Below are 14,529 nucleotides of genomic sequence, written 5' to 3' on the forward strand. Positions count from 1 at the left end.
AGGTGTCCATTTGATAACCCCAATGATAAACTTGCATCTATATGAATTTTTATTTTTTTATTTTTTTAAAGAGCCAGTTAATATGTAGGTAGCTGTTTTTGCATACTGAGTTATTTAGTATCCTTAGCATAAGTTGATGTATTCAGTTAGATAATACTGGTTTTGGTTTTCTTAGTTGAGTGCTTATCCTGGAGTTATAGCACGTTCTTTGTCTTTTAATTGTAATTTAGCTACACACAAAGCAGGCCATCAGGAAATGAATAATGTTGGTTACAATTTATCCCTGTTCTCTGGACATTTGTGTATCATGACACATTGGATGGGCTCCATCCTGGATCCTCAGATGAAGCTGAAAACATTTCAGGCGGCTGCCATAGTGGGGGAAGGGTGACATAGTATGGGCCACACCTGCCACGTACAACACCACCAAAAGCACCTTTAGGCTGTGGGCTGAGCATCAAAAATGTGTCTAGAAATAGGATTTCGTGACCCAAGTCACCAAACTACATGAGATTTTCACATATTGTGTAAAAAAATCTATATAAATCACCCCTGAAACTCGATATGAAGAAGACTTGCACATTTTTATTAAATTAGAGGAAAATCAAAAAAATGTCTGGAATTTTTTAGTCCAATCAAAGCACATTTAACATTGAGTTCTCTGCTAGTTGGCCAATCACGCGCTTTGTTTCAGGCTAGCACACAAAATGGCTGAGGGGGCTTCACAGTTGCCTGTTTTACTGGAGATTCCGATGTGTTGTTCTGTGGAATAAATGTCGTGAAAACTTGCAGCAGGTTAATTGTATTTAGTGGGAAAAGCGTTAAAAAGGCTGAAGAAAGTGCTGCGAAGTGGATTAAAGTGCAAGAAAGCCTTCAAAGTCCCTGCTGATGTGCTGGAACACTAAGAAGGCCCCCCATGAATCAACTAACTGAAAGGTAAGACTAAAGTCTGAATTTATGAAAATCTATCTGTATGGACTTTAATTAATTTAATTGCACCATTTTATAATGTGAATAAATTCATTCATTCATTATTCATTCCTTATTCATTCATTCACTCACTCACTTACTCATTCATTCATCAGTCATGAAATTGAGGGCCTAAATTATAACGTAGTCAATTAAACATTGTCACTAATGCCAGCTTGTAGTAGAGTAATAAGTCTTTAACAAATAATCTCGGAGCTGCCTGCGAAAACATACCGGGAAAAAGTGCTCCGATCGCGGGACATAGGTACTCGCGGTAAAGTGAAGCTAAATCATACTCATCAAAACAGGGCTGAGCACAAGCAGAAACACCAACCCACATAAAATTAACTGATAAGTTTCGCAATTAGGGCATAGGAAACTAGAAGGTTTTAATTTAAATGTATAAACGTGCATTTGAAGCAATATTGCTGTGATTTGGTCGACAGAACATAATTTCTCATGTTATTCTCTTGCCATATACAATTCTTGCTTGACCATCCATAAGTGTTGGGTTGAGGCAGGAAGGATTGGGGAATAGACAAAATAGGATTGGGGAATAGACATAACATGACATCCAAGGAAATATCCATTCTAAAAACAATTTTCTGTACATTTAATTTTAGTTTGTAATTATTGTTATCAGTACCCAGGTGCGGTGAAAAGCTCATTCATATCTCACTCTTCGTAATGAAGCTAAACTAGTATCAAGCCAAGTGTATAATTATTTTGATGCCGATATAAGCACAAGACATAACAGAAGTCATCAACTGAATATTTCACAACTTCATTATTTTTATCAGTGATTCCACAATCATAATACAGCATGTCTGAGTCAAGAGTAAATCTTGGGAATTAAAAAAAAACCTGTGATGCATCATGAAAAATAGTGGGTTATGAGGCAACACTAGTTATTTTAAAGAATCACAGCAAAATAAAATCAACATCCCTGTTGATGGAAAAGTTAATGAGCAACGATATTACTGGTGAGCAGATAAGCACATCCAAAGTCTACACCACTTCTACAGTATCCTGCTACTTGATCCAATTAGTGCTGCATAAAAACAGTTACATTCAACAGTATCGTGAAGTAATCAAAATATTTCATTCCTTAAGATGTTAGAAGTACACATTCTCCACAAGCTTATTCAAAAGTTGTACTGACATGTTTGTGTGGGGCAACTTTTGTTTCTGCTGTTAATCCTGTGCACAAATCCCTACAGGATTGATGTAGCTTTAAACCAAGTACTTACTGTGGCATGCGCCAATCAATTCTGAAGGATTCATACGCCTCTTGGACATTCAATTCTACTGCTATCTGTTGTAGAGAAATAAAGGCAAAAGTAAACTCTGTGCATTCAAGATTAGATTTTCAAAGTAAACTGGCTATTTCAGAAGCCCAAATATCAATGTCCTTCATCAAAAACATTTTTGGACTGGCATGACAGAAAATTTACTAAATTACAACAGTCCTCCCAACCCACTCCATCACCCTAAATTAATAATTCCATTCAGATGAAGGGAATAAGCCAGCATGCAAACTATATCTGGTCCCTCAACTTGATACAATGGCATCTGACTTAACTTGCTTACTTCAATGTTCAGGAGACAAGCTGACCCACAGGGAGAAAGTAATTAGCACTGTTCTACAGAGCCTCTGGCCAGAGGCATGTCTGATCTTGCATATCGAAGACAACGCAGCTCAGTTTAAGCCACATTGCTAAATCTCAGTTCAAGACACAATAGCGAAATTTGAACAAGTCTGAATGAAATCCTGTTTTTAAGCATCTTAACCATTGCATGTAAATTACATTACTTTCCATATATCATTAATAATTATGACTGTTTTCATGATTGGCAAACAGATACTCAGCAAGCTGAAAATATCCTTTCCCTATCTTTAATTACCACTGTAACCATGCTGATGTAATGTTAAAATATGGCTGCAAAAGATACAAAGAAAAATAGGTGCAGGAGTAGGCCATTCGGCCCTTCGATAATCTAAAAACCAATAATAAAACAATTCAAATTGTGTTTTACAAGAGGCGTTTACTGAAAAAGACTATCTCTGTATGTTAGTATCTGAACTATAAAATTGCCTTTAAATTAATGAAACTTTTACCCAATTTTTACACCAAAAATCATATTCCCTACCCATTATAATCCAAATATCCGTATCACGTACAGTGACCATGCAACACAAACAATTCATCCAGTTTTAATGCATTGTGTAAATAAAAATATTTGTTTGTACAACAAATATTTCATATAGATCAACTCATACAATCCATATTTTCCCTACATTCTTTAATGCTGTTAAGATTGTATATTTGAGTAGCAGAATGATGTAACCATTCTCCATCTTAATTTCCTCAACCAATGTCCTTTCTCTACAAACTATTATCTGTTCATTGCCACTTTATCATATATCATCTTAATTAAAATTTGATGGCATAGTAGTTATATTATAGATCGAGCAACCCAAATGTGCGTACAATTAATGCAGAAGATGTGTTCAAATTCAATGGACCTGGGGAAATGTAGTTACCTAAATAAATCAGGAATTAAAAAGCTGCCAGTAAAAGTGAAGCTATTTGATGATCATAACAATATCTCTGACTCGCATGTCCTTTGGGCAAGAAATATGATGCTTTTCCATGGTCTGATCCAAACGACTCCTGACCCATAAAAATACAATTAGCTCTTTGTTGCTCTGTAGTTTGGTAAGATGCACAGCTCCATGAAACTATTAATACAAATAAAATAACGAGGCACCTGATACAAGACATATTAAAGCCAGCCAAACAAATTATTAAAGTAACTCAGCAGGCCAGGCTGCATCAGTGGAGGAAAATGGACAGATTATATTTCAGGGGTCGGGACCTTTCTTCAGACTAATAAATCAGATAAGTTCCAATCCAAAATGTTGTCGTCTATTTTCCACCACAGATGTTGCCTGGCCCACCAAGTTCACCAGCAACTTGTTTTTTGATCAAGTTTTCAGCTTCTGCAGTCCCTGTGTCTCCACGTGAATGCTCGTTGATCTTGCATAATACTCCTCATCAATAACAAAGGATGGGAATCTGCCCCAATTTTAGTTAGCCTTCCACCTGATGTAATCATATATAAAATATTGCATATTATTAACAATATTCCAGGTTCTTGAATCATGATTACCAAGTATGTCTGAATATTGTCATGCATATTGACTGGTTGCATCATGGCCTGGTTTGGCAACTCGAACGTCTACGAATGAAGGAAATTACAAAAAGGCAGCCAGCATCATCAAGGACCCACAGTATCTCCGAAAATTTGTCCTACAAATCTCGCCACACTTAACTAAACTAGCTTAGTATAGCTCTTACATTGTCACCAATCTGAGATAAAATATTGCCCAACAGTAGAGTCAACCCAGAGTAGTGTAATCAAGAACCAGAGGGCTTAGGTTTACAGTGAGAGGGGAAATATTTAATCCAAACCCGAGGGACAATTTTTTTTTCAGAGGGTGGTGGTTATATAGAACGAGCTGCCAGAGGAGGTAGGCAGAGTGACGCAGCGGTAGAGTTGCTGCCCGACAGCACCAGAGACCCAGTTTCAATCCTGACTCTGGGTGCAGTCTGTACAGAGTTAGTATGTTCTCCCTGTGACTGTGTGTTTTCTACCTTACAGCGAAAAGGTCAAGAGTACTCTCAACTTGCACATTGAGTGCAGCACCAACAGACAAACTTCAACACAATCTATGATAAAACAGCACATTCGATGATATCCCAGAGGCCATCTTGAACAATTATTCTCTTGACTACCAGCTGACAATTGGTGTACTGGATACTGCAATAGCTACTTCAATCGTTTCTCTGAAACCAGCAAACTTTATCATCCAGTATTAAAAATGCAATTGGCACTTTGGAACAATATTCCAAAGGAACAAACCACTCTGAAACCACCCCTCTCGGAAAGACAATCTCAACCCTATAACATTCAAAAAGTATCCATGCTACCTGTACACATCCCCTCAGTGCTGGCTGGATAACAAATGTTGGCTCTGCACTGGATCTCCACAATCCATAAATGAATAATGTTATTTATTAGTTAAAAGGGCCTCGACCCGAAACTTCACCTATCCATATTCGCCGGAGATGCTGCCTGACCTGCTAATTCCAGCACTATGTAGGAAGTGGGGTAGTATTCTCCCAACATCTCTCAGTTGAATTTTCTGGGCCTCCATTAACACTGGCCAGAGTTCCACTAAGTTTTGTTCTATCCACATGCATATTGCTCCAAAATGTTCCCTGAACACTACAAATGAAACCATAACCAAGGAAGATCGATACAAAATGTTGGGGCAACTCAGCGGGTCAGGCAGTATTTCTGGAGAAAAGAAACAGGTACGTTTCGGGTCATACCCTTCTTCAGGCTGAATATCTGACCATACCTTCTGAACTTGTAGTCGGTAGGGCAGTACTCTGCATATCGCCAACTTGGATATGTTGTGCATGACACTAACGTGCTGTTAGTGCCTCCTTAAAACTGTCTAGTTAAGGTGATTTGACTATATTGTTGTCTAGTTTATTCCATTCCCTTTTTATTCCATTTTATTTTATATCCCTAGTTTATTCCATTCCATAACCAAGGAAACTGTCTGAAGAAGGGTCTCAACCCCGAAACGTCACCCGTTCCTCTCTCCAGAGATGCTGCCTGTCCCGCTGACTATTGTGTCTATCTTCTTGTGTCCAGCTTCTTGTGTCTATCTTCGGTTTAAACCAGCATCTGCCGTTCCCTCCGACACAAACACGTCCATATATTTGCTATTGATTTCACTACGTTAAAAGTGCATAGAATGAGCCTAATGCAAACCGGATGAAAGAGCATGGATCAAACTTGCACACTAAAAGGTACATTTGAACTGTTGCGCTTCCACTAGGTTAGAGGGGATCAGCAGCAGTGGGAGCCAGAGAGGGGCCTTGTGGGAAATGTAGTCCGAACTCCCGCCAACACAGAGCGACTGAACCGACAACGAACTACAGCTCCCGGCAGCCCCCGCGTCCGGCGCGGCCTACGCCCATTCCTGCACCCACGGCTCCTCACCTGCTCCACCGAAGTTACTGTCACCACATTTTCGTCTTTAAATTTTTCTTTGAAGTGGTGGTCGCGGAAGCATCTCAGTGGGGTGGTTGGCTGTGCCATGGCGACGGGAGCGGCGTCGGCCTCGTCGGCAGCTTCCCTTCCTCTCCCCTCCTCTCCTCTCCTCTCAAGCCTCACTCAGCATCACTTGCACTCGCCGGCAACTCCAACAGCAACCAGAGAGGGACAAGCCTTCCGCTCAAACGCCAAGCTCGTTGTGCGTCTCTCCTGGTTGGTGAGCTCCAATCTTCCAGCTGCTTCAATTGGACCTGCCGGCTTTTGCCCAGGTAACCCAGGATTCGCAGACAAAAACACCATTCCTGAAATACTTCCAAAGGATCGTCCCTGTCAGTGCAACTGCTCTGGAAGAGCAGAAACGTCCTCATTGTCCCCAATAACCCACTCGAGTCCAGAGAAAGCATTCATTTGCTAGTTTCCTTTTTATTTCATTGAATTGAATTGCATTCGTTTTATTGTTTTATGCATTTTGTCGAGTTTTACTGTTTTTAATTTACTTAAGAAGCGGGAGCATGAATAGAGCATCTGGCCCAGCAAACCTGTTCGACTATTCATCTTCTATCACATCACTGTTTTCCTGCACCATTTCCATTTCCTTGTATCCCTTAATGTTCAGAAATCTATTGATCTATGTTTTAAAACAATTCAGTAACAGAGCCTCCAAGAATTCCAAAGATTTTCCCAATACATGGCATAATTTTACATGATGTTATTAATATAAATTAATATTGAACGTTTCTTGGGAAAATTATTACATTTTGATTCAATACTCTTACATGCCAATGCCTAAAATGTGTGTTAACAAGATCTTTGTAATTGTTACTGACATTTATTTCAACATACCACAGATTCCTGAATTTAAAATGAAATTATGGGTTCTAGAAACTTAATTCATATGTATTTTTACTTGGTCTAATATCGCCATTCTGTTCAAATTCTTGCTTCATGTGTTCTTTATAGATGAGGGAGTTTAAAGTCGATTGCATCATGGTTATCAGATGAATTTCCCTGGAGAGATTGAGGAGGGAAATAAATTGGATCATCTCATGGTCATTGATGTATTTGGCAGTACCTCTGGATTGAAGATGAGTTGTTTCCAGTCCTGCGGTAACTGATGTGGTCAGTTTTGGAATCTTAAGCACTTCCACAGATGAGGCCTGGTGTAAGGTGAGTAGTTTGTGAGATGGTTGTTCCTTCCATCTTTACACTGAACTGCTTTGTGTTCCCAGCATATAAACACAAGGTTCTCAACACTTTTCTGAATGCTCCTCATCCACTCAGAGTGGTCATAGGTACGAGATTCCCATGAATCAGTGGAGATGTTGCATTGTTTATCAGGGAGGCTTAGAACACATCCTTGAATTTTTTTTTTAGCTTTGTGCAGGGTGATCTCTTCCCATGACTCAGTTAGGAATAGCTTGTCTATTTTAGGATAAAATCAAATGCTAGCTTCACCCAACACCTCAGGCTACATCTCATGCCATAAGGAATAGTAGTAGAATTAGGCCATTCGGCCCATCAAGTCTACTCTGCCATTCCATCATGGCTGATTTATCCTAACCCCATTCTCCGGCCTTCTCTCCATAACCTCTGACACCTAAACTAATCACTCTGAGAAAAGAAGCAGAGCAACCACTTCAGTTTGAAGATCTTTATGATGAAGACACATCGTCAGGACTTCACGCTGAAGCATTCATTGTGTTTCACATCCCGCAGATGTGGCCCGACCAACTAGGTGTTTCCACCAATTCCTGGTTTCATTTGGAATCTGTAGGTGTCTAAGCAATGTGGCCTGCCATCATAGCCATCTGAATACAATCAGGCCTTGCTGTTGGGAATGTTGAGAGGATATTAACATTGGTTTCTTATCCTTGGTGCATTTGGCGAACTTTGTAGAGACAGCATTGGTGATATTTTTCTAGTGCCTTGAAATGTCTGCTGTAGGTCTGAGAAGCAGAAGGAAAGGGATCACTGCTGCTTTGTGGCCAGTTTTGAAATCTTGACATTTATGTATCCTTTTCTTGAATTTACCGAAGTCTGTGCTGGTGCAGTTGTGAATGTAATCAATGACAACTGACTTTGCAGAAAGGTAGCTGCTGAGATATGAGAAAGGGGTCCACATTTCCTTGTGCTTGCACTCATAGCCATTGAGTGAACCCATACTCATGTGTCCTTTATACTGCTTCTGTGTATGGGTAAAACTTCTGTGTGCAGTTGAAGGTGGTGTATCCAGTAGTTTTATGTTGACACCTTTCAAAAATATTCGTGCTTGAACCTCAGAGGGATGCTATGTGTCACGGTGGCATTTCACCAAAGGCATGTATACAGCAAATGGTTACCTGCTGTAGTCATTCTGGCAACCAAGAGCAGAGTTAACACTGAAGAGAGACACAAAATGCAGGAATAACTCAGTGGGTCAGGTAGCATCTCTGGAGAAAAGGAATAGGTGATGTTTCGGGTCGAGACCCTTCTTCAGACTCTTTTACACTGAATTGACTCTGTTTTGCTGTTGTCATGTGGCATTGGCTATGAACTGTTCTGTATCAGGCTCCTTTGATGCCAAACATATTTATGATCTTTTAATCTTCTTCCTGATGCATCCAGCAGCTTGCCCTATTGAGCCTTGACTCTGTTTATTCTCCAATCCATCCTGGCTTGAGGGAATTGCCAACAATTACATCCTGTCTCAGAAGAAATGGTTTGTCCAGTGAAAAATGAATCTTTTCAACGTCTGTTGCACCACTCTGTGGAGACTTCAGGAACTTTAAAATCCAGAAGCAATCGTAACAGCAAGTGGAAATCTTTCAGACAAGGACGTGAAAGTAGTTGACAACCTCATTGAACAGTCGACGCTCATCCTGCTGATGAACACAGATTCACTCAGGTGTGAGTGAGTAGGAGATCACAGGGCCATTAGTTTCAAAAGAGCAGAGCTGATTGACACCAGTGTTGACTATGAGATCAGCTATGTATGAGAAACAAGGAACTGCAGATATTGGTTTACAAAAAAAATGAAACAAAGTGCTGGAGTAACTCGCTGTACCAGGCAGCATCTGTGGAGAAAATGGATAAGTGACGCTTTGGCTTGGGATCCTTCTTTAGACTGATCAGTCTGAAGAAGGGTTCCAACCTGAAACGTCACCTATCCATGTTCTCCAGGGATGCTGCCTGATCCACTGAGTTATTCCAGCACTTTGTGTCTTCTTTATCAGCTGTGTATTATTTTGGATAAAGTTTACACATGAGGCACGGCTATCCAGGCTGTTGAAAGAGCAATGCTCCCACTTGAGTGTTGGAGGGGTAGTGTGTATTCATGGCTGCATTTCACCAAGAACAACAGAACATAAATATTACTGTTTGAATAGGAATGTGATCAACACAGCCTTTCCTTGTTCTCGTGATTGCTTAGTTGATAAAGAGATTGGTGAAGGAAAGTGCAGAGATCTTCAGAAGGTAGTCCTCACAAACACGGGTATTTGCAGCCTCATTCTGTTTATTAAACTCACCCGCACAGTGGCAATAGGGAATAACTCCTGTAATTCTGCGAGTATTTAAATGTTTGTTCTTCATACAACCACTGCCACTTCCTTGGAGTGGCATCTTATAAATCGTGGCCTTTACCTGCTGGTGCTGTGAAACCAGATGAACATCTTTCTTAGCTTCTCATCATGCAGACAGGTCAAGCCAATCCTAACTTCCATTCCTCCTCATTTCCCTGCACCCTGCAGCAACATCTCTCACATGTGCACCAGTTTCTTGGTGCTTCATATGCCTCTTGCATAAATTAAGGGATTACAATAGCCAATTAACCCACCAGCAAATATTTGTGATATTGGAGGATACCAGACAGAATACCCATTAGAAACTAATGCAGTGGTAGGCAAAATGTGTGAACTACAAGCAGGCAGCACTGGAGGTTAGAATCCAACCCACGATCCTGAAGGTGAGAGGCAGCAGCACTAACAGTGGGCTGTTCTGTGTATAAAAGCAGTTGTTTTTCTCTGGTGAATCTTTCGGATAATCTTTGTTGCACTGTCTCGTTGGCAAGTATATTCTTTTTTAAAATTGAAGACCAAAACTGCTCACAATGCACCAGTTGCAGAAAGTCACATTTACTCCAGCATTCAAATTCCCTCTCAATTGCTCATTGCAGCAATTTATTTATTTGTAATAACCCATTAACCCATGAAGATGCTTTTGAGCAATTCAGTTGTTTTTTTTTTTTTTATACAAAGAAGTGGACAAACTCTACATTTTTCTAACTGCTGAACTGCTCCTTTCACACTAATATTGCAGACATGATGGGATTATTTGTATCCTCTCATGATACAGTTTTTTTAAATTCTGCTCTACTCTTTTAAATCATATTTTTAATCTACAACAGGTTTCATTGTTTCAAAGCAGGATCAATGAGAATCAGTTTGTACACAGCAAGATCCCACACATCCTAATAAAATAAGCAGATTACTTTTTTAAACTGTTCGCTGAGGGATTAGCACTGTTCGGGACCAGTGTTGGCAAGGTTTGTATAAAATGTTAGGATTTGCAAATTCCGCTTTGCCTCTTATTTGTAACTGCACGAAGTTATTTTAAATGCGTAAGTTTGAATTAATCATTTGTTGTGATAGTTCAACTCTGGAAGAGGGATCTATAATTGGGCTGTAGCCCCGTGTTCTTTATCTGTGCAGTTCTGCTGTACTGCGTCATGATGGATGAATCATAGCTTCACAAGGAATGACTTTACATGTGAAGCTTGTCCATACGACTTCATAAATCACTGCAAATTGATTCTCTGGACATTCGAGTCTGATTTTCATATCGACAGGTGCACCGAAGTACGACTTTGCTCTCCCACTTAACTTGTTCCTGCATATACGTCATTTGTCCATGTGCTATTTATTCTCTTCATGTGGATGGGTAATAAGCATTGGCCTTGCCAGTGATTCTTACATCCATAAATATATTCTTTTTAAAAATTACTGCACTGAAATTATAAATTCGGGGCGGCACAGTGACTCAGCTAGTAGATTTGTTGCCTCATAGCACCAGAGACCCAGGTTCAATCCTGAACTCGGGTGCTGGCTTTGTGGAGTTTGCACATTCTCCCTGTGAACACGTGGGTTTCCTCCTGGTGCTCTGGTTCCCCCCACATCCCAAAGATGTGCGGGTTTGTCCTTTGTAAATTGCCCCTCGTGCACAGAGAGTGGATGAGAAAAGGGGATAACATAGAACTGGTGTGAATGGGTGATTGATGGTTGGCATGCTTTTTCTCTGAACTAAATTCTGCACCCTGACATGTTCCAGGCTGTAGTCAAGTGGCATTTATTGCCATGTGCACAGTATTGTGAGGTAGAGGTACAAAGAAAAGGCAGAAGAAGATGTTTACGTTCTGGTGCCCATGTGAGCAGGGTCTGATAGAAATTGTCTTCCAGAAGATGGTATCGTTAAAGGTGTAAGTAATGTAAACAGTCGAACTTAGGTGCACAAAGCATATTTTCCACACACACATTGGAAATATCTTTGAATGTATAGGAAAGAACTGCAGATGCTGGTTTAAATCGAAGATAAACACAAAATGCTGGAGTAACTCAGCGGGACAGGCATCATCTCTGGAGAGAAGGAATGGGTGATGTTTTGGGTCGAGACCCTTCTTCAGTCTCTGTAGAGTCTTCTAAATATCTTTGAAACTTACTTATTTGAGTTAAACACAAGTTCTGGAGGAATTCAGCTGGTCAGGCAGCATCTGTGGATGGAGTGGACAGATGATGTTTCCAATGGGGATCCTACTTCAGCTTCTTCGGTTTGTTATAGATTTGCATGCAGTCCAGGAGCTTTATGACTTTTGCTAATGTACATGCTGTTATTTATCATATCACTGCAACCTTCTATATTCTCCTGTGTGTACTATATGTATCTACTGTAAGGATCGTTCAGAGATCCTGCTTTTAAGGAAAAACCCTCAGACACTTATTTCTTGCTGTCATCTTTCACTTAAACTGATTTCCATGGCAACAGCAGGTTCTACCACTCAGACAGAGATTAAGATAGTAAAATTAAGCGTGTAGAATGGAACTGCAGATGCTGGTATGTACCGAAAATAAACGGGAGAAAAAGGAAGAGTGAAGTTTCGGGCCAGGACCCTTCTTCAGACAATTAAGTTAATTGTCCATCTAAAATTAAGTCTATCTACTTACTCCAACAGATATGTTAACATGGCATCTATGCTGTAAATGCTCATTCTAAAGTCTTGTATTGCTTTCTGTTTTGCAACCTGTGACTGGCTGCATTTCATTGTGCAAACAATAAATGGAGAATGACGCATCAGGATTTAACTGAACTTCTGCCAGCCTGAGTTTCTACTCTCTGGAATAAAAAACTGTTTCGTTGTTGCTACACAAACTTCCACATGGAAGAACTAGGAAAATTGATTGTTGTGGTCAGTCTCAACATAATTGTATTTGATGACTTGTTGTTGCAGTTAAACATTTAACTTTTATACAGTTATTTTCTTTGTATTTCACCATTTTAATCTACTTGTACCTCGTGCATTTGTTCCCAGCTCTTTATTGTGCTATTTTGTCTTAGAGAATAGTTGAGGAATTATAGGCCGTGATATAATGAATGCCACAAGAGGGCAGCAGTCTGTCTGTTTATGTTTCATCTGGAAAATTGAACCGTTAGCACTGTAGCACTCTCACAATACTACACTGGAATTGCTGTTTATATTTTTGTGCTGAACTGTCTGGAAGTGGAATTGAGCCTTCCAGCTCAAAGGTCAGACTGGTAACAAATCAGTCACAAATGCCAATGGCAGATTTATTTTAACATTCATAAATAAGATAAGATTAGCCACTAAGATAAATCATGATTTGATTACATTTTAAGTTCTTCAGAGTATCTTTCCAAGACTCAATCATCTGAGCTACATCATCATCATTGGCCTTCCATTAAAAGGCCTGATGTGTGAACAAACATAATTGACTAATGTTTAAATCCATTTAGAACATTTAAGAAACAAGCAACCTTGCTTGGAAACAGCAAGAATTAGACAAGTGAAACAATGGTTAATGTAACATAATTAAACCAATCACAAAAACAAGCCAAAGGTCAGAAGCTGGGTACTTAGCAGCGACTGGCTTGTCTCCTGATATCCTCATCATCAACAAGTTGCAAGTCAGATGTCTGATGGATTACTCTTCACTTACCTAGATAAGTGCAGCTCCGACATTTCTCTAGTTTAGGTTACTTCAGTTTAGAGACCCAGCGTGGAAACAGGCTCCTTGGCCCACCAAGGCCAACGATCACCCATACGCTAGTCTATCTTGCACACACGTGACAATTTACAAAAACCAATTACCCGACAAACCCCTTGGAATGTGGGACTGTGAGGCAGCAACTCTACTGCTCCACCACTGTGCCACTCTAGAAGCTCAACAACTTTTAGGACAAAACAGTTCAATTTGGTGACACCTTCCACCTTCTCCAGGTGCTTTGGTTTCCTCCCACACTCCAAAGACGTACAGATTTGTAGGTTATTTGGCTTTGGTAAAATTGTAAATTGTCCCTAGTGTGTACGATAATGCTAGTGTATGGAGTGATCACTGGTCAGCACGAGCTGAAGGGCCTGTTTCTGCGCTGTTCTCTAAACTAAACAAAACAAAATCCCCCATAGTCTGTTATTCCCCTCAAATGGTTGACCGGAATCAAAGCGCACCTCCAGTCATTGAAAAGGAAACCCATTACAATGGATAAGGCAAACATTTGTTCTGTCACCCTTTAAGATATCACACTCTAAGTTATTAAACGCATTTGCAAATAAGGACCCCAAACTCCTTGAAATGCCCACTGTTAGTTTCTAAGAATTATGGTTCAATGAATTGCCAGATACACATGTGGGTTGTGCTGACAGGGACATTTAGTATTCAGCTGTGAGGTTGTACTGCTCAAGAAAACATCTCATAATGAGCGGTACATTCTTTCAGCTATAATTAGCTTTTGTAGTCCTTTCCAAATGTTTTTTTATTGAAACCAGAGTTATATTTACATTGAGAAACTCTGATATCTTCAACAAACTCAATTCATACCAGCCATCATGACAATTTATTCTGCTCGTGATTGTGAATTGAGAGGAAAGCAGAGGGCTTTGAACTAAAAGCAAAAGAAAACTGCAGGTGCTCTTGGTCTGAAACCAAGGGGTGCATCAACTTACTTGTTGAAAATTGGTACTTTTGGTCAATAAAGTGTTAAAAGTGCAGAGTGATTAAAGTATCTTTAATAATAATAATAATAATAATAATAATAATAATAATATTTATTTATATAGCACTTTTTAAACAAAATCACTTTGAACCAAAGTGCTTTACAGAGATTGATCAAATTAATTGAATAGATTAAATGTCAATAAATTCATACAAAATAAAAAAA

General features: G+C 39.7%; 1 protein-coding gene and 1 long non-coding RNA gene across 3 annotated transcripts in view; one reads left to right on the top strand and one right to left on the bottom strand.

Annotated features, from left to right (window-relative positions):
- Positions 1 to 6,263, bottom strand: part of fntb (farnesyltransferase, CAAX box, beta) — a 58,826-nt gene extending 52,563 nt beyond the window's left edge. The window contains exons 1-2 of one of the 2 annotated variants that reach the window (XM_055640778.1): positions 6,052 to 6,263; positions 2,220 to 2,284 (exon numbers count right to left, since the gene is read on the bottom strand). In XM_055640778.1, the coding sequence (XP_055496753.1) occupies positions 2,220 to 2,284; positions 6,052 to 6,150 (164 nt within the window). In that variant the 5' untranslated portion in view covers positions 6,151 to 6,263. Of the gene's footprint in view, positions 1 to 2,219; positions 2,285 to 6,051 lie in introns of those variants that run through there. The other variant, XM_055640779.1, reaches the window with a different exon arrangement.
- The window catches only part of LOC129700360 (uncharacterized), a 40,045-nt gene continuing 31,757 nt past the window's right edge, over positions 6,242 to 14,529 (top strand). Inside the window, exons 1-2 of the long non-coding RNA XR_008724045.1 lie at positions 6,242 to 6,374; positions 7,066 to 7,272. This is a non-coding gene — a long non-coding RNA (uncharacterized LOC129700360). The remainder of the gene's footprint in view (positions 6,375 to 7,065; positions 7,273 to 14,529) is intronic.

This window comes from Leucoraja erinacea, chromosome 9, assembly GCF_028641065.1.
Source record: "Leucoraja erinacea ecotype New England chromosome 9, Leri_hhj_1, whole genome shotgun sequence".
NCBI lineage: Eukaryota > Metazoa > Chordata > Chondrichthyes > Rajiformes > Rajidae > Leucoraja > Leucoraja erinaceus.